This window comes from Macrotis lagotis, chromosome X, assembly GCF_037893015.1.
Source record: "Macrotis lagotis isolate mMagLag1 chromosome X, bilby.v1.9.chrom.fasta, whole genome shotgun sequence".
Lineage (NCBI taxonomy): Eukaryota > Metazoa > Chordata > Mammalia > Peramelemorphia > Peramelidae > Macrotis > Macrotis lagotis.
In genome coordinates this window covers 70,099,036-70,122,981 of record NC_133666.1, presented here as the reverse complement: position 1 = coordinate 70,122,981, position 23,946 = coordinate 70,099,036, and the positions used below count along the sequence as shown (strand labels likewise).

Genomic DNA, 23,946 nt, shown 5'->3' with positions numbered 1-23,946 from the left:
AATAGGCACCTGGACCTAGAAATCATTCACTCGAGCCCTTTCCAAGAGTGCGTCTCAGAAAGATGAAGTCCTGATGCTGCCTCAAAACAGAAGTTGGGTGCAGGAATCCTCTGCCTTTGGATTGTTTATGCTCCAAGTTTTTTCCCGTATTAATTTTCAATGGCCTCGGATTTCTCAGGTCAGCTCAGCGGCAGATTATGGCAAATAAGCAGGAAATGGGGAGACGACACATTTGTTACTTGTGGGACCTTTTTGCCAATCTAGAAGCCTAAAGGCCTCAGGCCTTTAGAAAAGAGAACACAGGAAATTTTCCTGAAGAGGCAGCAGGGCCAAGACACAAAGACCACAGTATCTATTATCTAGAAAATATTGTCTAGCTATTGGGGTCTTTTAAATGCAAGGAGAAAAGTTACTGATTGTTGTATATGGTGACAGGAGGCCAACTGCTTTATCCTATCTAATTCTTGGTCAGAAGGCCTTGGCTTCCTCCCAGACTCACTTAGGAAAGTCATGCTTGGATGAAAGAAAGAGAAATTTCAGGTGCTTCTCCAAAGCTTCTCAGAGGAAAAAAAAGATCCCTGTGGCATCCAGGAAATATGCTTTGCAGTTACTGAGCCCTACCATCTGGAAGAAGTTTTCCTCTTGGACACACTGAATAGAACAGCAAGTTTTCATGGTTGGTCTAGCTCTGCATGGCTGCTCAGATGTTTCTAGAGATAGGCACCCCATGTGTAGGCCTTTTTTCATATTGCTCAAGAGCAGTGCAGATGCCAAGTGAGCTTATACATGGGGAATGCATTGGGAGCTAGTTAAGGCGCTAGGCCCTGCCAAGGGTCAGTGGATTGAGATGTTGTTCTAGACCAGCCACTCAGCCAGGTCCTTGGCTTCCACTGACTCTGTCTATGACATACAGAGGATGGAATTTGTCTTTGTTAGAACCTGCTTGCTAAGAAGGAGCCAAGACGACAGTATTTACATCTGCTCTTTCTCTGATCATGAGGAAAGATAGAGAAAGAGAAGAGATCCTCCCCATCCTCAAACCTCTCTGTGACTCAGTGTCCTTCTTTTCCACAACAGCATGCTGCCACCCAACTGTATAGACTGCTCTCTTACCTTTTTGGTTCTACACCATTAGGGCTTCTTGCTTATCATCTTTCTTTGGGGGGGGGCCACTTAGAAAAAGGAAAGCCTTATTCCTTTTCCTCTTGGTCATCATTGAGCACAGTCACCTGCTTTGGGCCATTTCAGCTTTGAGGGCATCTGGTGCATGGCTTTTGACCAGATTATCTCTAACCATCCTTCGAACCTCGGGGGTGAAGTTGTAGAACTACACCAGGAAACGGTTGGGACTGCCTAAGTGTCCTCTTCCCAAGTATTTGCTGGCTAATACAATGTCTGAACTTCCAGATTTTCCAAGAGGTCAAAAGTAGCGACATCGCTAAAACCTTCCGAAAGGCCATCAACAGGAAAGAGGGCATCTGTGCACTGGGAGGGACGTCAGAGTTGTCCAGCGAAGGGACCCAGCATTCATATTCAGGTAATGGGCCTAGGCTCCCTGAGGAAGAAGGATGGTGCTGCAGAGAGTGCCTAGTGTACTCGCCCAAGAGGCTGCTACCTTGTAAAGCTTGAGCCATAGGATTTCCCAATCTGGGGGAGAATAAGTCACGTCCTTAGAATATATAGTAAACTTTTTTCTTTGAATGGTTTTTGCTTTAGTATCAGTTATATAAGCCCCATCCCAGAATCCTCTTGGCCAGATCTGTGCAATTCTTGTGATGAATAAATCTCAGTTAGCTATCTATAGTCCTAGCTACAAAAAGAGGGAGCCATAGGATGGTTCCAGGCAGATGGAGTGTCTCTATGCTGACTCTCAAGTCAACTAACCCCTTTTGCCTTTCTTATTTTAGAGGAAGAAAAATATGCTTTTGTGAACTGGATAAACAAGGCCTTGGAAAACGATCCTGACTGCAGACATGTCATCCCAATGAACCCAAACACAGATGACCTTTTCAAAGCTGTTGGAGATGGAATTGTGCTGTGGTAAGATGGCAATTTAATTGGATGGTAATCCAATTTCCATAAATAGATTTCCCAGATTATTTAAGGAGAGTATGAAACACAGGAATTGTATGATAGCAAGATGGCAGACTAGTCATTACTGGAAATTTCTTAAACCCCATCAAAGGAATTCCATGTCAGATCACTCAGTCAATAAACATTTTATTAAGATTTTACTGAATTCTAGGCACTGTGCTAAGCCCTAGAGATACAAAAAAATACAAAAGGCAATTGATGCCTTCAAGTAGCTCTCAATCTAAGGTGGGAGAAAACAAGCAAATATGTCCAAATGAGCTATATACAGGATTTATAGAATAGGAAATGATTAGGAGATGCAAGAAAAGTCTTCTGGTAAAGGTAGGATTTTATCAAAACCATGAGGTGGAGATGAGGAGAGAGAATATTGCAGGTATGGAGGCCAATGAAAGAGAATGCCCAGAGTCTAGAGATATGGAGGGTTTTGTTCATGGATCGGCAAGGAGGCCAGTGTCACTAGATCAAAGAGTATGTACTAGAACATAAAGGGATAAGGAGAGGAAAAAGGGTAGGAGGCCAGAAGAATTTTGAGTATTTCTCATCACCTAGTTTTTAAGACTAGGTGACTGGAAGGATAGGATTGCCCATGCCAGTGATAGGGGAGTTAGGAAGGGCATAGAGGAAAAATTCAGTTTTTTTGTATTTGGCTTGAGATCCACTCTGAGTTACCTGAAAGACACTTAGAGATGGGAAATTGGAGATCAGCAGAGAGTTTGTAGAAGCAAAGGTCAATTTGAGAATCACTGGCCTAGAGATGGTTATTCAGTCCTTGGGAATAGAAGAGATCATCAAGTAAAACAGAGTAGTGGGAGAAGAGAAATGGACCCAGGACAGAGCTCTGAGGGATACTTATGATGAGTGTGTGATCTAGGGAACTGAAAGAGAGAGGGGCATCCCATAAACCTAGAAAAAAAGAGAAGATCAAGGGAGGAGGGTGATCCATGCTAAGATTTCTGAGAAGTCACGGAGAATGAGTTTTGAGAAAAGGCCACAGAATTTGGCAAGTAAGAGATCATTGATAACATGGAGGAGAACAGTATTGGTGAAATGTTGAAATTGGAAGCCACATGGTAAGGGGGTGAGGAGAGAAAGTGAAGGCAGCCAGTGGAGATGGCCTTTAGAATCACTAAAACCTAGTAGAGAATACAAGATGAGATGATTTCTCTCATTTCAGGCTAAAAAGTTCATCAACTAATTTCAGAGAACTTGAAAACTTTTAAGGGCACTGGCTTAACTTCTGGTCGACCTGTCAGATAGTGACTCAGCCTTAGACCTTCTTTCCAGGTAGCAAACACTCACTGTGCCTAGCCATGAGAAGAGAATGTGGGCAGCACAGAGCATAGCCCAGAGCCCATAGGGCAGAGGACAAAAAAGCTTCTGCTTAAGATAAAAGGGGACAAGAGGCACAATGGTGACCAGGCCTCTCTCTCTCTTCAGAGTTTATCTTGGGTAAAAATCTATGGGAGAAGCCCACATAAGGCCATAACATTTCCTATATTGTCTGACTTAGTTGATGTGTTAGGTAGGTGGTGCATTGGATAGAGCACTGGCTCTGAAGTCAAGAGGACTTGAGTTCAAATCTGGCCTCAGATACTTACTAGTGGTATGACCTTGTACAAATCATTCCATCCTGACTGCCTCACATCCATGGCCATCTCCAGTCATCTTGATTTCCTATCTGGTCACTGGACCCAAATGGAGAAGAAATTGAGACTGGCAACTTTGCACAGCCCCCACTCACTCCAGTCCAATTCATTTGTTTGTCATGGCATCATTTCCCTGATGTCATGGTTTTCTTTGAGAACAAAGAATAGACATCATCAGTCGATGATGTTAGGTAGTTTTGCTGAACTACTTTGCCCCATTTCCTTTGTATTCTTTATTACAATTTCTTGAAGGGATGTTTAGAACTGAAGGTAATGTCAAAATGAAACCTCAAAAGTAAAATTTTAAAAAGGACATTACTTAAGAGGTTAGAAGGACAAATGAGACAAAATGACCCAGGTATGATAATTTACACAGAAAACCCCAGAAGGGTAGTAAAGAATCTGAAATAGTTAAGAACTAAATATAATATAATAAAAAAATAATGGCACGGTAGTTAGTAACCATCATATAAAGCAATAATAACACCCAGGAGAAAGTAATAAAAAAGGGAAATCTCAATAATATGACTAATGCTTCAACTAAGTTGTAGGCCCTCCTAACTGATACACATTCAAGATAAGTAAAACTGTAAAATATTCTTAAAAAAAAACAACTTAATTATTTGGAAGTATATTTCTTATTTATAACTAAATCAAACCATTATAATAAAAATACTACCAAAATTGCTCTATAGATTTAATTCTGTAGCAGTGAAGGTGCCAAGGGAAAATTCCCCCCTCCCCCTTGGTAGGTATGTTATTGAAAAGTAATGGGACCTGAAGCCAAGAGACTTTGATAAAAACCTGTCCAAATTTAAAAAGTAAGATTCAAAAACAGAATTCAGTTAAATTCTACCCTTAATAATTGTGCTTTTTATTGGAGATGGAAAGAGGCGTTGTTTGTGATAGGGCAAAGGAGAACCTTCAATGAGGTGCTCTGGGAAAATCACAGGAGGGTGAGAACATTGTTCTTGGGGGAGGTAGAGAAAATTAGGGGATAATTTACATGATCTGTACAAAGTCACCATACCCAAATGAGTTTATAGAATGTAATACAAAGGGAAAGAATCCTACTTGCCCTTCTGTCCATTGGTGAGTTTATTTGATTGTGAAGGGTCACTTCTTTGCTGGCCTTAGGCACATGGTTTAGAAGAGCCCCAGGGTTCTGCCAGGGCTAGTAGGGGAGGGTCATCCAGTGTGTTGATTCCAAGCTCTGTGGTCAGTCATGAATCCAATTAGATTGTGAGCTCCTCGAAGGCAAGGAATGAGTTGTTATTTTGTGTTAGTATCCCCTGAGCCTAACGTACCTCGGGCATTGTAGATATTTAAGATATTTAAGAGATGTTGGTTTGAATAAGTGACATTTTATTTCTCAGGCTATGTAAGTAACAATTTTTATTACTTGGGAATACCTGCTGAGTATTAATACAGCGTCATCCCATTTTTAATTTTTTTTTCAGCAAAATGATCAACCTTTCAGTTCCAGACACAATTGATGAAAGGGCAATCAATAAGAAGAAACTTACACCATTTATCATTCAGGTAAACGATTTTATCGTCTTCACCAGGGTCAGGCAGTGGGTGGTCAGATTAATTGTTCAAACATCAGGTTTTTCTTCAGATGTGAATCTAAGCACTTCTGACATCAAACTAGAAGGGAGCTAGCAGCTCCAACTGTCACTCACTTTCCAAAGGTGGACTCTGAAGTCTAGTATGTAGGTAGTAACAAGAAGTAGGGACTGAAACTTGGATGCTTTCATTGCAAATCTATCATAGTCCTCTCTGTACCAGGGGCAGGGAAGCACGGGGCAGGGTGGGGGGAATATTAGTTTGCATTGCCATGGCAACCACAGATGGGGGCACTTGAAATCCAACAAATCTAGGAGCTTTTTAGGGGTAAATTAAATGTTTTACCACACATAACCCTCCAATGATGTTATAAATATCCAAATGACCCTTGGCAGAAAAAAAGATTCCCCACCTTAATCTGTATCCTTGCCCCTTCTCAAGCTTGAGGTTCCAGTTCATCTTCCTTGATGGAGAATTGGGTTGTTTGGCCTAGAAGTTTAAAGACTCAGCCTTGGTGTGTGGGATGCTTGGGTTTCAGTCCCACTGCAGATGCATAGCAGATGGGAGTATGGCATTTGAGCTGCCAGTGTCCCATGGCACCTCCCTAAGACTACAAGTTTATAGTTTGTTTATTTGTCAATCTATGTTAGCGGTTGGAGCTACCACATGGGGAGAATCCAATCTCAGCTCTAGATTCAAAAAGAAGCAGTCTACATATTCAGTCCCAATTAGCATGGCATGATAGAAAGACTTCGGTTTCTGAAAATCTTCTTCAAGACATGGCATTATGGGTAGACGAGGACAAGAGGAAGGAATCAGAAGCCCTATCGTTAGGGACCAGAGAGACAATCTGGTCCAATATAATCCCAAGGGAGTGAGACCACTTGTCAGAAATGACACAGTGAGTTCAAGAAGGGACTGGGACAGGAGAAGAACATTTTTTTTCAAAGCCCCAGTCTTTCTGAGGATTTTCTCCTTGGATGTGTAAATCTACTCATGTCATCACAAGAGCAGGGGCTGGTTTTTAATAACTTTCTTGATTCTGGAGTAGCAGCTGTAACAATAAGGTGGAGAGTAATTTTATCCTTGGATAGTTTCCTCCCTTCATTTTCTGTCCTCAGTTGGTATGCTGCTGATCCCAGTTGTGGCCCCTGGGGTTTTGGGAAGTGAATCGGGGCCACCATGGAGCGTGGTGGCTGCTGTTGGCAGGGCCTGGACAAGTAGCAGCTGCTCAGAAAGAAGTTCTCAAGTGTCTGCTGGCTGTTTGTTTTGCAGGAGAACTTGAACTTGGCATTGAATTCAGCCTCTGCCATTGGGTGCCACGTGGTGAACATTGGGGCAGAGGACTTACGGGCTGGAAAGCCTCACCTGGTTCTGGGACTGCTTTGGCAGATAATTAAGATTGGACTGTTTGCTGACATTGAGCTCAGTAGAAATGAAGGTAATGTCCCCAGCTTGGGCCACGGAGAGGCGTGTTGATGGAGTAGCAGATGGGTTTGTTGAGGAGAATGGCTCTCCAGCCAGGGACCTGGCTGCCGGTCTAGCATCTCAAATTTGGGAAGCTTCTACACATCCCTAATAGTGATCCGCAGCCCCCAGATGGCCAGATGTCCTAACACTGGATTTGCATTCAGTTCAAGAGCAACTGGGCTAGTAGTAGTAGCTCTGTGACCTCCAACAAGGCACTATTCCTCCACTTCTCTGGGTGATAGTCTCCTCCTCTGCGGGTCTTTGGGGGGATTATGGCATCCAAGTTATCTTTGTCCTTTGGGTGAAGAGGCCCCACCTAGCACTTTCACCATCTCTATTTTCTTGACTGAAAGGTTCTGGGAGAGTGGGATCAGCCTATTAAGAGTCAGAGATGTGGAGATGTGAAGCCAGCATCTCTAGAAGGCAGCCATTGGTCATGGTGCAGGGGCAAATTAAAAGCTAGCCTGTGATTCTGACAACTGTGCTACTTGTTGCTCTGTCTCGTAGCCTTGGCAGCCTTGCTCCGAGATGGCGAGACCTTGGAGGACCTCATGAAGTTATCTCCAGAGGAACTCCTGCTCCGCTGGGCCAACTTTCATTTGGAAAACTCGGGCTGGCAAAAAATCAACAACCTGAGCTCCGACATCAAGGTAAATGCCATTGTGTGCCACAGGAAGGAATCTAACCAGGAAAAGGCAAACACACTTGAGCTGCCATTGCTGAGGATCTCAGGGAACTGATGACCAATGGAAGGAGGAAGGTGGGGAACTAGAAATCAGCCCAACACGTGTGTTCACTAACAGTGACCACTTTTCTACTTACTATGCACTGAGTCCAGAGAAGTGAAACCAGGGTAGTGTCTTAGCTGTTGACTTCAGGCAAGTGAATTTTCTAACTTAATCATTCTGAAGAACCCTAACCATCTACTTCACTGTCTTTCTGTTTCCCATACAGCGGAGGATGGGGTAGTGGGTCAGCAGAGAGATGGGGAGAAGGGACCAAGCCATCCCCTCACCTATCATTTGGACTATCTCTTGCCCTTTTTATGCTCTTACCCCCACCCCCAAGAGATTAGGGTCACATTGCCTGAAAGGGCTGAGATTTTCCTTCTAGCTCTAGACAATTTTCCCACCAGTTTTTGTTCCTAGGCATCAGGGGACTTCCTGGTCCTGCTGACCTGAATCAGTGGTCCCCAGACCCTCCCCTGACTCAGCTCCTTTGCATTTCATCTCGTGCTTGGCATTCACTGCTTAGAAGCCACCAAGCAGAGATATTAATCCCATTCTCCAGCCACCTGCTTCCTCTGACCCCTTTGGGAGCCAGGAGATAATCCCTGTGACAAATGTCTGGGGCCTGCCAGCAGCTGCCTGACTCCAGGCCTCAGCTGCTGGGGCTGATCCCACTGCCACCTGTCCTGAGGGCCTGACATGAAAGCAATCCGATCATCTCAGAGTTGGCCCAGGGGAACCCGGGGGAGGAAGGCCTCTGCATCTTCCAGTTGGATTTGGGAACTCCAAGATAGTGTTAAATACCTCAAGGCTCCCCAAGGTGGGGGGTCTTTTTGTAAAGCAAATGATCCTTTGGGGTCCTCCAGTGTGCTCTTTTGGTTGAGCTGCTTTCTAAATCCATTTATTTTTTCTTCAACCTGGCTTTCTTCAAGCCAGTCAGCTCCCTTCAGGTTGGGGAGACTACTCTCCTTGAGATCTTCTTCCCTTCTGCAGTCTTCTTCCCAGAGGGTTGGCAGCTGTTGCTGCTGAATGGGTTCTTTGTTCTCAGGGAGGGGTGGAGATGGTGCCATGCCTCCACCATGTTCTTGCAATGGCCCCTGCAGGGCATCTTGAGCATGCCATTATGGTCCATTTCTTATCTTTCTCTTTAAAAGGGGTTTTCAGTTTGGCTATTTTTTCCAATTAAGAAAATATCCAAGTCTAACTTGAATGTTTTGCATGTATTCTAGCAAGTGGCATTTTGTGATGATGTGACTCTTTTTTTCCTCCTTTTCTGATGCTTCCTGGATTTCTATTCTCTTCACTTGGTTTATATGCCAAGCTCATTGACTTCAGTAATTCAGTAAAGGTACACCAATTGTATGAAATGGGAAACCCATTTTTCAAATGATGTCAAGGTTCAAAGGTGTTCATTGGCTGGGGAGGAGAGATGGTCTCTGGGAAAGGATGTTCACATGGGATGTTGGGATTTGTGTCTTAAGAGTCTCATAGATTTCAACTTAAATGCTTTTCAGATGGCCAAATGATGCATGTCCATCTGAGAGAAGGACCTTGAGGCAGGGCCCATTTCTTGGTTTGGGTTTGGTTTTTTTCCTTTGTATCCTCAGTGTTCTTCACACAGTAGGGGGGGTCTAATGAATTTGACTTGAGACTTGTATTCTTCTTGACCTTCTTGATTCCTTGCAGGATTCCAGAGCCTACTTCCATCTTCTGAATCAGATTGCTCCAAAAGGCCAAAAAGAAGGGGAGCCCCAGATTGACATTAGTATGGCTGGTTTCAATGTGAGTATTTGGTGGGGTTCATCGTTCTCATCTATGGGCATGCATTTGGTCAGTTATGTCATGCTGAAATATTAGATGATCACTACCCTGTTGGCTTTGCTTTTTAATGTATGAAATATTCAAAGTACCATCAGATGCCACATTATTGATCCTCAAGAAGGGGGAGGCTGCATGGCCAAGCCTGACTTAGACACTGTCCTGGCTTTGCTGTTGATGGTGTGACTGAGTGAATGCTTCTCCCAATCAGGGCTCTTTGGTCAGATTTAGGTTTCTCACAGTACCGAATGTAGCCCCAGTCACCTAGCACTGATCCAAAGAGATAAAGGGGACCAACCCTTTCATGGGGTTTGATATAGTTATTGTAAGTCACTATTACAGTTTTTCAGAAGCACACGAAAGTGAATTATTGATATTTCAGTGTTTTTAGTTAAAGAATAAAATAGCCCATGGCCTAGAATAATGGGGAAGAGGGGATGCCATTCGTACTTTCCTTGATAGCGTAAGCTAACATCGTGGTAGTGCAGCAGGCTGCCCATTGGTCCTTCTTGTGCCACCAGTTTTTGACCATCCTACACATGACTTTCTCCATGTTACTCAGCGACTCCACCTGACCTTTTAGCCCTCTCTTATCCCCACGTGCATGCTTTTCCCCAGTTTTCCTCCTCACTGTTCCCATCCCTCTGCCATTATGTGCCCATTTTTCTGGGCCCGCCTCCCTAGATCATGGTCTGAGGAATAGTAAGCTCTCTGTACTCATTGGCCACCTAGACACCAAGTAGTGTAGAGATCCCTATTGCATTTCATGTGTGTGTGTGAGTGTGTGTTTGTTTGTTTAAAAGGGAGATTGGGGGTGTTCTTTTCATCTGTTTGCCTAGGGGCCTAGCATGGTGCTATATTCCAAGACTCCATCACCTCTCACCTCTTGTAGTACAGGGACCTTCTCTTGGTTCTCCCTGTCTCCACTGTTCTTCAGACACTTTCTAAGATGTTGCCTGTCCATGATCTTTTATCCTGTTCATATGGACAGCATATGGCATCAAAAGCCCTTCCTAAAAAGTCAGCTTCAGTCGACTTGCAGGCTGATTATAGATTATTTCTCTGCACATCCTTTTCCAGCCAGCCTCCCCTGTTTTCTGGTCCCTGCCTTTGGCCTATGCCCTTGCTGCCTCACCTCTGCCTCTTCAAATTACTTTCTGTCAGCAATAGGTGCCAAGCACTGGAGGCTTCTATGCCCCTCCCCCACCATAGACAACCATCATGATTTTGTTCTTGTCTTCCCGGCTCCATCTTAGTTCTCTAATAAGGGTTTGTCTGTGGCTTTGATCATTAGAGTTTTGAAATCCAAACTGACCTAATGGGGTTGCATCAAGCTATTGCACAGTCCAGAGCTGGCCTCTAGGTCAGAAAAGCCTGGGTTCAAGTCCTGTCTCAGCCACATGCTGGATCCCTCCCCCCTCTTCAGTGAGAGCCACAGTGGGTATTCTTCTTGATTTCCAAAGTTTTTGGGGTGCCGCCCATTTATTACCTCCTTTGAGCCTCCCATGTCAGGGGGAGGATTTGAATCCAGATCTTTCTAGCCTCACCACCAATTTCCCTCCTGATGGCCAGTGCCTTCCACGTGTTCAGCATCATCCTTCAAGGGGCCTTTGCTTGCCTTTCCCAGGAAAAGGATGATCTGAAGAGGGCTGAGTTCATGCTGCAGCAGGCCGACAGACTGGGCTGCCGCCAGTTTGTCACCCCAGCAGATGTGGTCAGTGGAAATCCCAAGCTGAACTTGGCTTTTGTGGCAAACCTATTCAACAAGTACCCAGCACTCACCAAGCCTGAGAACCAGGACATTGATTGGACGCTGCTAGAAGGTTTGTGCCAGAGAACGCAATGTTTATGTCCCCCAGATCCTGCTTGTTAAGTATTGCCATCTATCACTGAAAAGTGGTTGGTAGGAGTCGAGTGGATTTTTCCCCAGTTCAAGTTGAATGTTTCAAAGCAGAAGCAGCTAGGGGCCACCACAGTATACAAAGTGCCAGGCCTGGAGTCCTTGTGAGCCTGGGCAAGACATGTAACCCCCTTTCTACCTCAGTTTCCCCAATTGTAAAATGGAGGTGATAATAGCACCTCCCTCCCAGGGTTGTGATCATCCTTGAAAAGCTCCTTAGGCAGGGCCTGGCTCAGAGGTCACATATAGATACTCATTCCCTGCCCTTCCCTTCCCGCCCTAGAGTAGCTGAATGGGAACCTGAGAGCCTCTATGCTAGATGAGCTGAATCTGGAGCAGGCTCCAGGTTTTCACCAGTTTTCCCCCACCAACCCCTCCTTGGAGCTGCCAAGCCCAGCCAAACTCCCAGCATCAGCTACTGCTCTATGAATGCCTCTTCCAGAGGAGACATAGGCAGAGATCCTTACAGATATTGGGTCCTTGACATTTTAGAGGCCCCCCTCTCAGATCCTTTGTTCTTCCATTTAAGAATATTAATTAGCCAAGTATGTTCCTGATATTAAATCGATTATTCTTCCTAAGACCAGTTGCTTTTGGGAACAGGTAACTGATTTCTCTCCAGTTGGGGGACTTACTTGGTTCCACAGACTGAAAGACCAACTCGCCATTGTGACCTTTGTCATCCAGAAGGACAAAGAAACGCAGCCATGTCCCTGCTCTACTTAGACCTTGCTATGTGACCTTGGACAAGTCCACTACCTCTTTGGGTTTCAATTTCCTCCTGTAAAACAAGGTGTTTGATTTGGAGGAGTCCTTAGAAGCTCTGGTCTTCTGTCTGCTCAGGGAGTGACCTGTGTACTCTGGAGCCTAAAGTCATACAGTTTAGAATAGCAAGGAACCCTAAAGAATATCTAGTTTAATCTACTAAATGTTTTACCTTAAAGTTGATTTTTATTGGTATTTTGTTTTCCTATCACCCAGACCCCACCTCCACTCTTCCTGTCCTCCTCACCCCTAGTTATCCCTTTATTAAGAATTAAATCTACTAATTTTTGGAGGCAGAATCCAACCAAGAGGCAGTAACACAGCTGAGATTTGAACTAATGTACTCCCAGTTCTCAAATTCCAGGGCCATTCATGCTACCTCCTGCTGCCCTGCAAGTGACATTCTTTTCCCTACTCTTAGAGCTTGCCTGCTCCCAAGTTTCCCTTTTGGATGAGCAAAAGGCCTCTTCTTCTCTATTTCATTCCCTTTGAAGTAGAAGGGGAAAACTCTTATCTTTCCTGGCCCATCAACAGACTTCATCATTTCTTAGCTCATCTACTCAGAATCCCCAGGTGACTTTTCCTCAACTGTTCACATTCCCCAGAGGTAGCTTTGAGAGTCAGCGGTTGGGGGAAATTGAGAATTTTGGGTTTGCTTGCTTCTCCCACCAACTGATTCTGTCACTCGTAGGCAACTCATTTAGGTAAAATGAGGCAAAGAGATTGGCAGATGGGGAAGCTGGGACTACTTAAATGCTCTCCCCTCTCTCTTCTAAAAGAAAAAAAAACAGAGCAAGAAGTCTACTGTGTGATGGTTTGTATACGCTTGGGAAGGATACTCTTCCTGAATATCTCCAGATTCCCCAGATGCTAAGTATATTAATCAGCCAAAAGAGCAATCTGCTTCTTAGGTGGTGTCCTTATGAAACCCTCAGTTTTGATGTTTCCCATGTTCCCTTCATTTGTTGCACAGATTTTATTTTTGATGTTCTCTTGTATCATGGAGAACAAGTGGAGGGCTCCCAACAATGTATGGGTGCACTGTCCATCTGTAACACATGAGATTGGATCGCATGTGTTTTCAACCCTGCCTGGGTAGGGTTGGAAACATTTGCATACTCTGGAAGTATTTATAAAGTCAATTTTCAACAGGAGAAACCCGAGAAGAAAGAACTTTCCGTAACTGGATGAATTCTCTTGGTGTTAACCCTCATGTAAACCATCTGTATGGGTAAGTCTGCCTGGCAAACAGGAGGGGGCTTGGTATTTTGTTTGTTTCCTTCTTAAAATGAAAAGTGGTGCTAGTCAGAAAGGGCAGAGAGAATTCTGGGAATTCACATTCAGGCTGTAGCTCTTAATGACAGCCCCCATCTTCTGCACAGCAGCCCAAGAGAATTCTCTGAAAGTGCTGACTCAGTTATCTCTCCTTCTTTTTAGTGACCTGCAGGATGCCTTGGTCATCTTACAGTTGTATGAAAGGATCAAAGTCCCAGTTGACTGGAATAAGGTCAACAAGCCTCCCTACCCCAAGCTCGGTGCCAACATGAAAAAGGTAGCTTCCCTGGGGATGGGGCTTTGTCTGTCTGTTGGAATGAGTGTTTCTTTTGTAATTCCTCACCAGATGTGTGTGTGTGTCTCCCCACAGCTAGAAAACTGCAACTATGCCGTGGAGTTGGGGAAGCACCCTGCTAAATTCTCCCTGGTTGGCATTGGCGGGCAGGACCTGAATGATGGCAACCCAACCCTGACACTAGCTCTGGTCTGGCAGCTCATGAGAAGGTGAGTAGCAGCTGGGTTGGGCAGGGAAGGTGTTTGGGATTGTCTTATGGAGCACATCGGTGGCTATGGATGTGACAACTCTGAGATGTCATACATTGGTTTTAAGAAAGCGGTTAAAAGATGGGTGATGGGAAATGATGCCATGTTGGCTCTCTGGCAGAATTAGAACAGTGCCTCCATTCATAGAAAGTAGCTAATGCACCACAGAGGGAATTGAACTACAATCATACCAAGTTTCCATTGGACTTTCACTTCGCAGGCGTCTGGAACCTCATAGGGAAACAAAAGCTGCCTACCTGCCATGTTCTTCCTATTAGCAAATAGAATGGATAGAGCTGGGCATGAGGTCAGGGAAACCTAGGTGCACATATGACCCCTGCCCTTTACTGATGATCCTGAGGGGATCTCCCTAGTAGGAACATCATCCTCAACTGGAAAAGACCAAATCTTTGAGGCTGGTGTTCTCTCCTCTTACACTTTACCGAAGACTAAACCAAGGCCTAGAGAAGGGATATGCCTTTCCCAATACCTTACAGAGGCAGAGCTTGGACTTCCCCCTGAAGTCATGACTGGGCTTTACTTTGTTTGGAGGGAATTCTCAACCTGGTTAAATCTCAGGAGAAAAAAAGCTATGGACAATATAGATTTCCCTCTGAGCTCTTCCATGCCCATATGTGCTTGTCTCTCCTCCTCTAGATACACACTGAATGTCCTGGAAGATCTTGGTGATGGCCAAAAAGCCAATGATGACATCATTGTCAACTGGGTGAACAGAACACTAGGGGAAGCTGGGAAATCAACCTCTATCCAGAGTTTTAAAGTAAGCCACCGCAGCGGGACCCTCTTTTCAGCAGCCTATCCTGCCCTGTCCCTCCCTGTGATCTTCGAGGTAGCTCATTCTGACACTCTTGGGGTCTGTTTGTACCAGGACAAGACCATCAGCTCAAGTTTGGCTGTTGTGGATTTAATTGATGCCATTCAGCCAGGGTGTGTTAACTACGACCTGGTGAAGAGTGGGAACCTGACCGAAGAGGACAGGCACAACAATGCCAAGTGAGTAGCCCCATTGGTCTTGGATTCTTCTTATTCCTCTCTTGTCCTTCACCTTTCTGTCTTTACCGTCTAAACAGCAATCTGCAGAGCTAACAGTAGAAAAGGGCCCCTGAGATGTGACTCCAGAGCCATAGGTTCAAATCTCCTCCAACACATATGCTTGTCTGATTCCCTATGATTCTAGCCTATGAAATCAAGATTCCACTTAGAGACCCAGAAGAGAAAATACATGTGAAAGTCTTTAAGGCCACCGTCCTTCACCTTATTTGGATTTTCGATCCCTCCTCCAAATGAGTTTTTTAGATAATTGATAGAAAGCAAAGTTTTAGCGAAGAGGTTAGTGAAATCAGAGTTCCCACCCCCCCCCCCCCCCGAAGTTCATGGACTCTCTGAAATCTGACACTGGAGAACCTGTGGCCTCAGGTTAAGGCCTGCTTTTAAGGGTCAGCTCCTGGTCAATCTCCTCCAGAAAACGTTTCTAGATTCTTCCAAGTTTCTGGTGCTATCTCTTCTCAAATGATCATATCTACCTTTTATAATCTCTCTCTCTCTCTCTGAGAAGGAACATTTTTTTTTTGCTTTTTCTGTTGTATTTTCGGAGCCTAGAAAATGATTTGGAAATGTAGCAAGTAGACAATAGAATTAACTTTCCCTCTTATACAGTAGGTGCTGCCTAAGTATATCACACAGTTGAGGGCTCTGATCCACCCCACATTTATCAATGGCCATGGGCATGCTCCCCAAGAAGGGGATGGAAATCTAATCACATAAGAAGCAACACTTCAACATCTCATTGGACTGTTGCCACAAGATTAGGAGCTAGGGAGAGAAGGGCATATTTGGTAGACAAGAAACCATTCTCCCAGATTTGTATGGTTAATAGGGGCTCAAGCCCATACTAACAGCAGCTAGGTGGCAACATATAGGGTGCCAGGCCTGGAAGTCAGGAAGATGAGTTTTCCTGAGTTCAAATCCACCTTTAGATACTTAATAGTTATCTAACTGGGCAATTCACTTAATCCTCTCTGCCTTCATTTCCTCATCTGAGCTGGAGAAGAAAATGGCAAACTATTCCCTTATCTCTGCCCAAGAATACCCCAAGTGGGGTCACGAAGAGTCAGACACAACTGAACGATAGCCTGCAATAAAGCCTAGAACTCCATGCACTTCTCCTGTGCCCTCTGTCCTACCCAAATGCACGGTCTTCCTGAGTCTCCCCCTTTCCTAGTGTCAGACCCCACTTGAGCACTGGGTTTTATGTATTGAAAATAAGGTTACAAATAAAGACAAAACACATCAATAAAATGTATGAAACACAAAAGCTTCCTCAAAAGTAGCTTAGGGAGGACCTGATAGACTGTAGTAAGGATCTTTGTGGATTAGAAGGCTGACCTAGAGTCATTGACACTGTTGTTTCATCTTCTTTGTGCCTCAGTAGATGTTTCCCAACTTACTGAAAAACAACTACAATTCAGCTTCACTCCACCCCCCAGCCATGTCTTAGAAGCCAGAAAGAAAATCAATCACAAATGAAGATTCCCTAACTCACATAGGGGACCTGTTAGGAGCCTCTGGTTCAGTGAAGGGTCTTAGTTTAGGTAGAATGAGATTACTCACTCTAACCCTCATTGTACCTCACACTGAGTGCTCAGGAGAGCTGCAAAGGAATGTGGGATTCAGAAGGAGGACAGATGACTTCTAGCTGAGGGTTCCTATGAATGTGCTAAGCCATTTTTGTTTCCTTGGAACATAGGTATGCTGTGTCGATGGCCAGGAAGATTGGGGCCAGGGTCTATGCTCTTCCCGAAGACCTCGTGGAAGTGAAACCCAAGATGGTGATGACAGTATTTGCGTGCTTGATGGGCAGAGGGATGAAGAGGGTATAAGAGAGTCAATCCCAATGCAAACAGAAGCCCTTGCCTCCTCCCCCCCACCCCATCCCTGCATGACTCCCAGATCAACTATTTCCAGGATGGAATGCTGTTGGCTTACAGACTGTCGACGTTTAGTTTTGCTTTGCAAGACTAGCATCGTCACAGTCATCAGAGTTCTCAGGGAGAGGAGTTTTCCAACAAAGAACTGCTCTTTCCCACACACAGTGAAAATGTCATCTGTCAAGTGCACACAAAATGTCTTCATAGCCAAACCATTTGACTCTCTTCCCCTAGAAAGCCATGCTGGAATTCCCTTTGCTCTGTTATTTCTCCATTTTCCTTTTAGGTTTTCCATCTCTTGGGTTTCCTCTGATTGATTGGTATGGATCCACCAGTTTTGTTCTACTAGCCTAGCAAGGATGGGAACACTCGGGGCTAGTTTGTGTAGACTTGAAGTTGAAGCCGAAAGTGATAAGACTTATTTCTGAAAATCCGTATCTTTTACAGTATTCTTTCTACATGGTGCTTTTTTTTGTACAGCAGAAGGTTTGGGTTCTTTTTTAATTACACAACAACAGTTTCTGCTACCCTTTCCCCCCGCCATTTAAAAAAGCATCTTCCAGGTAGAGAGTGGGGACCCTATCTGAACCCTTCATCTATGCTCGCCCAGTGTCGACAGTGAGCAGATGGTGCCACAAGCTGAACTTCCTGAATTCATTTTGTGATGTGTTTGATCCAAATATTTACCTTATTTTTTAAAGTAAAAATGCTGTTGACTAGAAGTGACTTTTCAGGGGAGGGAATGCTATGAACATGTCATGTTAGTGGAGGGTAGAGCCAGTGTGCCAATTCTCAAGATAAATACACTGTCTTTACACCAAAACCAAGGAGCAGTAATCACCAAAGAAGGAAGAAAAATGTACCCATATGTCTTAATGTACTCTTGCTTTGTTTGGCAAGCTGTTTGCTTTATTTTCAAGATATTATTATTCTAAGCTATTAAAAAGTGATGTAATTTGGTGGCAAATACTAGTTCAAGTAAAAGACATTTACGTACAAACTGGTCTCTTCTGTGCATTTGATTTCCTGAGATTTGGTTCTTTTTTTTTTCATCTGCTTTTGTTCTGATTGGTTTCCTGTTCACTTCTCAACACGTAGGGGGCTGGCCTGCTGAAAGGTGGCACCAGAGAGGGGAAGTAGCTTCCTTTTGCATTTTCGGAGCCTTTCTCACCAATGTGCCCACTCCTCGTTCCTCTCACTGAGATCTTGTGAAGAGAACTATAGATCCCTGGGAAATCACAATGGCTGACTCGAGAGGCAAGTTGCTGTGCCATCTTTGTGTACAGTTTCAGAGCCCAGAAGCCCTTTTGAGGCTGGCAAACCCCTGCTTTTAAAGGAATACCCCTGTGAGAGGAGAATGTGTGACCCAGGTGGTTCCACGGAGTTGTACCTTTGAGATACCACAGAACTCTTAGAAGCCTTATGGTGCTAATAACAATATCAATGTTATTATAGTAATAGCCAGCATTTATAAAGCACATTTGAAAGGTTAACTCATTTTATCCTCTCAACAATCCTAATTACTATTATTTCCATTTTACAGATGAGAAAACTGATCTCTACTTCCAGGGTTCCAACAGTTAGAGGGGATCTGAAACTAGATCTGATCTCAGGTTTACCCAATTCCAAATTCTGTGTTCTATCCACTAAGCTACCGAAGTGTCCTAGAACCTCAATAGTCAGCTTATGAAAAGATGATCAAACTGAGGTAAATGTGCCCTGCTGATTGGGTCACGATGCTAATTTAGTCATTGAAAATAAAAAACCAATTACATTAACATTCTATCTTAGAGGGTGGCAAAGAAGTGGATTTAATTCTCAAAAGTGAGAACCAGACTGTCCTTCTCTCCAGGAGCTGACCTATCAGGGGATTACCTTGCATAGACAAGGATGAGGCAAAGGAGAAGGCTCAGGTTCAATGCTTTCCAGGGAGGGAGGGAGAAATAATAAGAGATGACTTATGGTGGTAGGTGGTAGTGCCTGGATTAAGCCTTGAAAAAAGAAAAAGGGTCCAATTGGTAGAGAGGTGAAGGAAGTACATTCCAGGCCCAACCGGAGGCAGGAAGCAACAGGTTGGAGGCCGCAAGATGGGGAGCAAGTCAGGTAGAACAGAGGGGCAGTGAAAGAATCCCAAAACTCTGCAGCAGAAGGGTCCAGGGGCTCATCTCAATCACTGTATAGCTAAGCCAAAGTCTGTGCCCCAGCCCTAGCCTAGCTGTCCCACCTTTGCTGGAAGTTTCCTGGAAGCAAGGGAGAGCTCCCTTTTGTCTAATCCAGCCCGTCACACATTTGGGGAATTCTGTCTTTCATCAGATTCAAGTGGTATAAATCAACAAACATTTATTGAGCACCTGCTAGATGGCAGACAAGTCAGAAATGTTTGACCCTCATTCTCGAAGAAGACCATGGCATCAGGGAAGTGATGTCATGACAAACACGTGGTGGGGGAGGGGAGCTGTGCTAAGTCACCAGCCTCACATTCTCCTCCAAAGTCATCTGGGTCCAGGTGCCAGATAGGAATCAATGACTAGAGATTGCCCTGGATGCAAGACAATTAGAGTGAAGTGACTTGTCCAAGATCACACAGTCAAGTGTCTGAGGTCAGATTCAGACTACCATCCTCCTGAATCCAAAAGCCTGACAGAGGACACATGCTTACCCTCATTGAGTTTCCATTCTGTCAGGAAAGACCAGAATGCATGCAACTGCTCTATTCAATGACTGGTCCTTGTCCCCTGGAGCCAAGGAGGAATAGTCTGATTCCTCCAGCTACCAAATTTCTCCCACCTCCCCTCATACCCCTCGCCACCCCCCCATCAACAAAGCATCTCCGGCTTCAACATCCCTAAGCATTTCCTGACACCAAGTAGGCAAATAAAGTCAAGAACTACAGAATTCAAGGTGCTAATTTTATATTTGGTTCCAGCCTGACCTAAGGAATTGCAATATGGTGCAGGGCAGCGCTGCGAAGATTATGACTTCTGAGAAAGTGAACACACTGGAATAAGCATTCAGACCACCTGTCAATGACCATAGAATTCCAGAGCTATAAGGGATCTCAGAGACCATCTAATCCAAATCTCACTCTACAGAGAAGGAAACCGAAGCGCCATGAGAAACAATTTGCTCCAGAACACATAGCAAAGTAGAAGCAGAAACTGAACACAAGTCTCTTGCCTCCCTTGCCTGAGCCCCCTTGAGGTGATCATTATAACCTTGGAAGGTTAGGAATATAAATTAGCATCCCATTTTTACAAAAGGGGAAGCAGAAACTCATGGAGGTAAGTCTGTGACTAAGATCATCCAGTTAGTCAAGGTTGGCAGACCAGATATGAAGTCATTTCCTGACTCCAAGGCCAGTTCCTTTTCTACAACACTCATGTTCATTACACCCAAGCGGCAAACATTAAGTGCCTACTGTGTGCCACATCCATAAGTGCTAGGGAATCAAAAAGAGGCAAACAATAGTCTGAGGACCAGATTACTATATATAAAGATATAGACACACATATGTAGATTATATGTGTATGTTTGCAGATATTCTGTGTAACTATATACAGCCTACTATATGTGTTACATACACCCAGATGAAAGAAAGATTAGTTTTATTTTTCATTTTTCTCTCTGTGTACTATAGATTAGAAAGGGAAAAATTTGAAAAGGAAGCTGCCCAACTCCCTGGGGAGAGCCAGATTAAGGAGGACTTCAAATTCTGAGTTGAGAAATTGCTCTTTTATTCTCTAGATAATAGGGGGCCTCAGAAGTTTCTGGAGGGGCAGGGGAATAGCATGGTGCATCTTGTGCATCATTAGCAGAATATCGAAGTAGTCTAAATGAACTTGGAGGCACTAGGGGCGGTGTGAGCATATCAGAAGGGACCAATTTAAGACATGAGGAGGTAGGGCTGCCAGAATTGGCAAGAGATGGCATTTGGAGGATGGGACAAGGGAAGAGTCCAAGATGCCTCCAAAATATCAAGCCTGGGAGTCTAGGAATGTGGTGCTGCCAACAACAGAAAGAAGTTGGGGGTGGGATGACTGAACATTCTATTTTGGACATTCTAAACTGTTGGTGAGTTGTACAAGGGAAGATGCCCAAAAGAAAGTTGGAAATTGGAGTCAGATGCTCAGGGATGGGCATAGATATTTGGGAGACAGTCATTGGTCCAGAGATAAACACTGAAGAGACTTGAATGAATGTGAGCTCCCAGGAAGAGATAAAAAAAAAAAAAAGATTGACGACAGGCCTTTGGCCTTTGACGACTCATTCCCCTCTCCTTTTCCTAGACTGCAAGAACATCACCTGACTTGCATTTCTTTTTTCCACACATTTCCATTCAGTTTGAATTTTTTTTTAATTTAAGGCAATGAAGTTAAGTGACTTGCCCAAGGTCACACAGCTAGGAAATTATTAAGTGTCTGAGGGCAGATTTGAACTCAGGTCCTCCTGACTTTGGGGCTGGCACTCTAGCCACTGCACCACCTAGTTGCCCCCATTTCCATTCATTTGAACAGACCTGTTCTATCTACGAAGACTGGGCTTTCTTATAGACACTTCTCCAAAGAATGTTAACCTCTAACTTTGGTCTTATTCAACCAGAGCATGAGTGATTTCTGGGAAGGGTCCCTAGCGATGACTAAGACCATTCCTAGTTTGTGATTATTCGTAGGAGTTTCCCTCTCAAAAGGGGTCTCTGGGACTCCAGGGGTCCTTGTGATTGACTTTTCCCTAGATTTGGGGGTTTGCATGACTTTGTAGCTTGTAACCCTTATCTCCTCCAAGTCCTAATCATTATGACTGGCACATGATGAAATAGTCTGCCCTGGAAGTCAAGGCCAATCAAGTATATTTAAGCTCCTATTATGTTCTCCATATTGTACTAAGCACTGGGAGGTATTTGGTTCCCTCCCATTGGAGGTCTTCCAGCATTGGCTGGATAACCATGTCTTGGGTGATTCCTTTACTGCTAAGAGTTGGCCTAGATTGGTGCCAAGGTCCCTTACAACTATGAAAACTTGACTTCATGTTAGGGCTGCAAGGGATCTTTCAACTCAGTCCCAAGTACCTTTGGGCTCTCCTTACCAAGGGCAACACCAAGCTGTGCTGGCTGGTGCCAAGTTAAACTGTACCATTTTCTGGAAACTCAGCCTTATGAAGCACTTTTCAAAAAGATCTATTACTCAATGGGTTGGTAAGAAGAGAATGCAGCTATTTGTCATCATTTTGGAAATGAAGAAACTGAGTCTCAGGGAAGAGAACTTCCCGAAATCAAAGCTACTATGTGATGGGCACAGGATTTGACTCCAAGTCATAGCATTTAGGATCTAGAGAACAAAGGGATGGCAGAGGGCATCTAGTCCAAGCAGGTGATAGAGCTGGGCTTTACATTCAAGGCCCTCCAATTTAATTCCCAAATCCATCCTGTTTCTACTAACAGCATCTTACTTTGTGCTGATGCTGTTGTTACCTTACTCGGTAGATACAGATTTGCCAATTCAGAACTCAAGGGGCTATCATTAAAGATTCAACTTGCCTAGACTCAGCAGGCCAGAGTTTGGGCTTTTTGCTTTGTTTTTGTTTTTGTAAGGCAATGGGATTAAGTGGCTTGCCAGTGGTCACACAGCTAGGTCATTAAGTGTCTGAGGCTGGATTTGAACTGGTGCTCTACAACTTCACCACCTAGCTGCCCTGGGCTTTTTGCTTTAAACTCATTTTGTGTAACCTCAGGTCTCAGTTTCCCCATCTGTAAAATGAGGGGGTTTAGGGTCAATGATGTCCAAAGTTTTCCCTTCCCTGGAGCCCCTAACACCATGATCTTGAATGTGATTTGCCATTTTCCTCATTACCTTTCTTCATTTATCCATCATTACCCTACCTGACTTTGGTTCTGTCCCCCAGGTTTTGTGAATGGCTTCCAACTCCCTTTGAATCCTTCCCCTTAGTCACCTTCCACTCTCATTTGGCTCCAACTCCCATCGGCAGCACTGAGGGAATGTTCCTTCATTCCCTCCCTCCCCCTCCCCCCCATTCCAGATGGAGTCCTTCTCAGGCTCACCGGGCTAACCTCATCTGAAGGGGGTGGGGCAGGACTGAGGGCAGTTGGGAAGTTCCTTGGATGAGCCTAGTTGAAGCAAAGTATGAGAGCAGTAAATCATGTTTACAGCCTTTGTCTGCTGCCTCTTGGTACACCCAACAAAGTATGAGTGTTCGGCTTTCATTTCCATCTCCAAACACCACATGTGTGTTTTTAATATGTCTGGCTTCTGGTTTCCTCAGCCAGGCCCAAGGTCTCTGTCTGCTTTGCCCGGGTGCTGCCCCTCCCTTCAGGCTGCCCCCTGAGCCGTACAACCCAAGTTCTTCCCGTCTGCCTTTTCCTGGGCAGCGTCCCTGTGGTTCAGATTTGCTTTGGCCCATCTCCGAGGCTGGTCACATTTCCTGTTGAGTCGCCCTTAGAAGTATTTGGTAAGCTAACTACAAAACATCACTGAGGGCCAGTTTCAGACTAGATGAGGAAGGATTTGGAAATGACCCCAGGAGATATGGAATACCGGATTTCCCAGTGCAACAAAAAGGCCCTTTTCCTTCAGTCTCAATTTTGTTCTTGGGCTTTCCTTGATCTCCATTACATCCAAAGTCTCAGGCTCTACCTCCTACTGGTGTTTCAGAAACAAAAATGCTCAAACCATTTGCAAAGTGCCTTCCATGTCACAGATACTCCAGAACTGCATGATCTTGGGTAATACTACTAATAATAATAGCAGCTGGCGTATACAACACTATGTGCTACGTGCTTAAGCCATTTAACCACTCTGCACCTCAGTTTCCTCATCTGTAAAACGAGACCAGTAGACTTTATGACCTCTAAGATCACCCTCAGGTCTCAAATCAGTGAGGCTATGGTTCAATATGGGAGTTATTTGGCCATGGGCACTCATTATGTGGCATGGCATGTGAACCCAGTCTTCCTGCCCCTGGGCCTCCCCACTCCATCCCCCACTATCATGCTTCTGCACATCATTTTCTTTCTGAACAGAGTGGATACTTCATCAGGATCTGGTTTGGTCTCATAAAACATCAGAGAAAGAAACACACTGAAAATTCCAGGGGCTGAAAAATCACATTCAAAGACTTGACTTCCACGAACGAGTTTACACGAGCAAACAGAGAATTGATTGCCAAGATCATGGTTT

General features: G+C 44.5%; 1 protein-coding gene across 3 annotated transcripts in view; it reads left to right on the top strand.

Annotated features, from left to right (window-relative positions):
- Window positions 1-17,756, top strand: part of PLS3 (plastin 3) — a 116,193-nt gene extending 98,437 nt beyond the window's left edge. For all 3 annotated transcript variants that reach the window (XM_074203545.1, XM_074203544.1, XM_074203543.1), the window contains 13 exons: window positions 1,408-1,537; window positions 1,908-2,040; window positions 5,201-5,282; window positions 6,585-6,750; window positions 7,287-7,429; window positions 9,194-9,289; window positions 10,953-11,148; window positions 13,143-13,221; window positions 13,428-13,542; window positions 13,636-13,769; window positions 14,466-14,589; window positions 14,698-14,822; window positions 16,576-17,756. In XM_074203545.1, coding sequence (XP_074059646.1) covers window positions 1,408-1,537; window positions 1,908-2,040; window positions 5,201-5,282; window positions 6,585-6,750; window positions 7,287-7,429; window positions 9,194-9,289; window positions 10,953-11,148; window positions 13,143-13,221; window positions 13,428-13,542; window positions 13,636-13,769; window positions 14,466-14,589; window positions 14,698-14,822; window positions 16,576-16,708 — 1,656 coding nt within the window. In that variant the 3' untranslated portion in view covers window positions 16,709-17,756. The remainder of the gene's footprint in view (window positions 1-1,407; window positions 1,538-1,907; window positions 2,041-5,200; window positions 5,283-6,584; window positions 6,751-7,286; window positions 7,430-9,193; window positions 9,290-10,952; window positions 11,149-13,142; window positions 13,222-13,427; window positions 13,543-13,635; window positions 13,770-14,465; window positions 14,590-14,697; window positions 14,823-16,575) is intronic.
- Window positions 17,757-23,946: the final 6,190 nt, after the last annotated feature.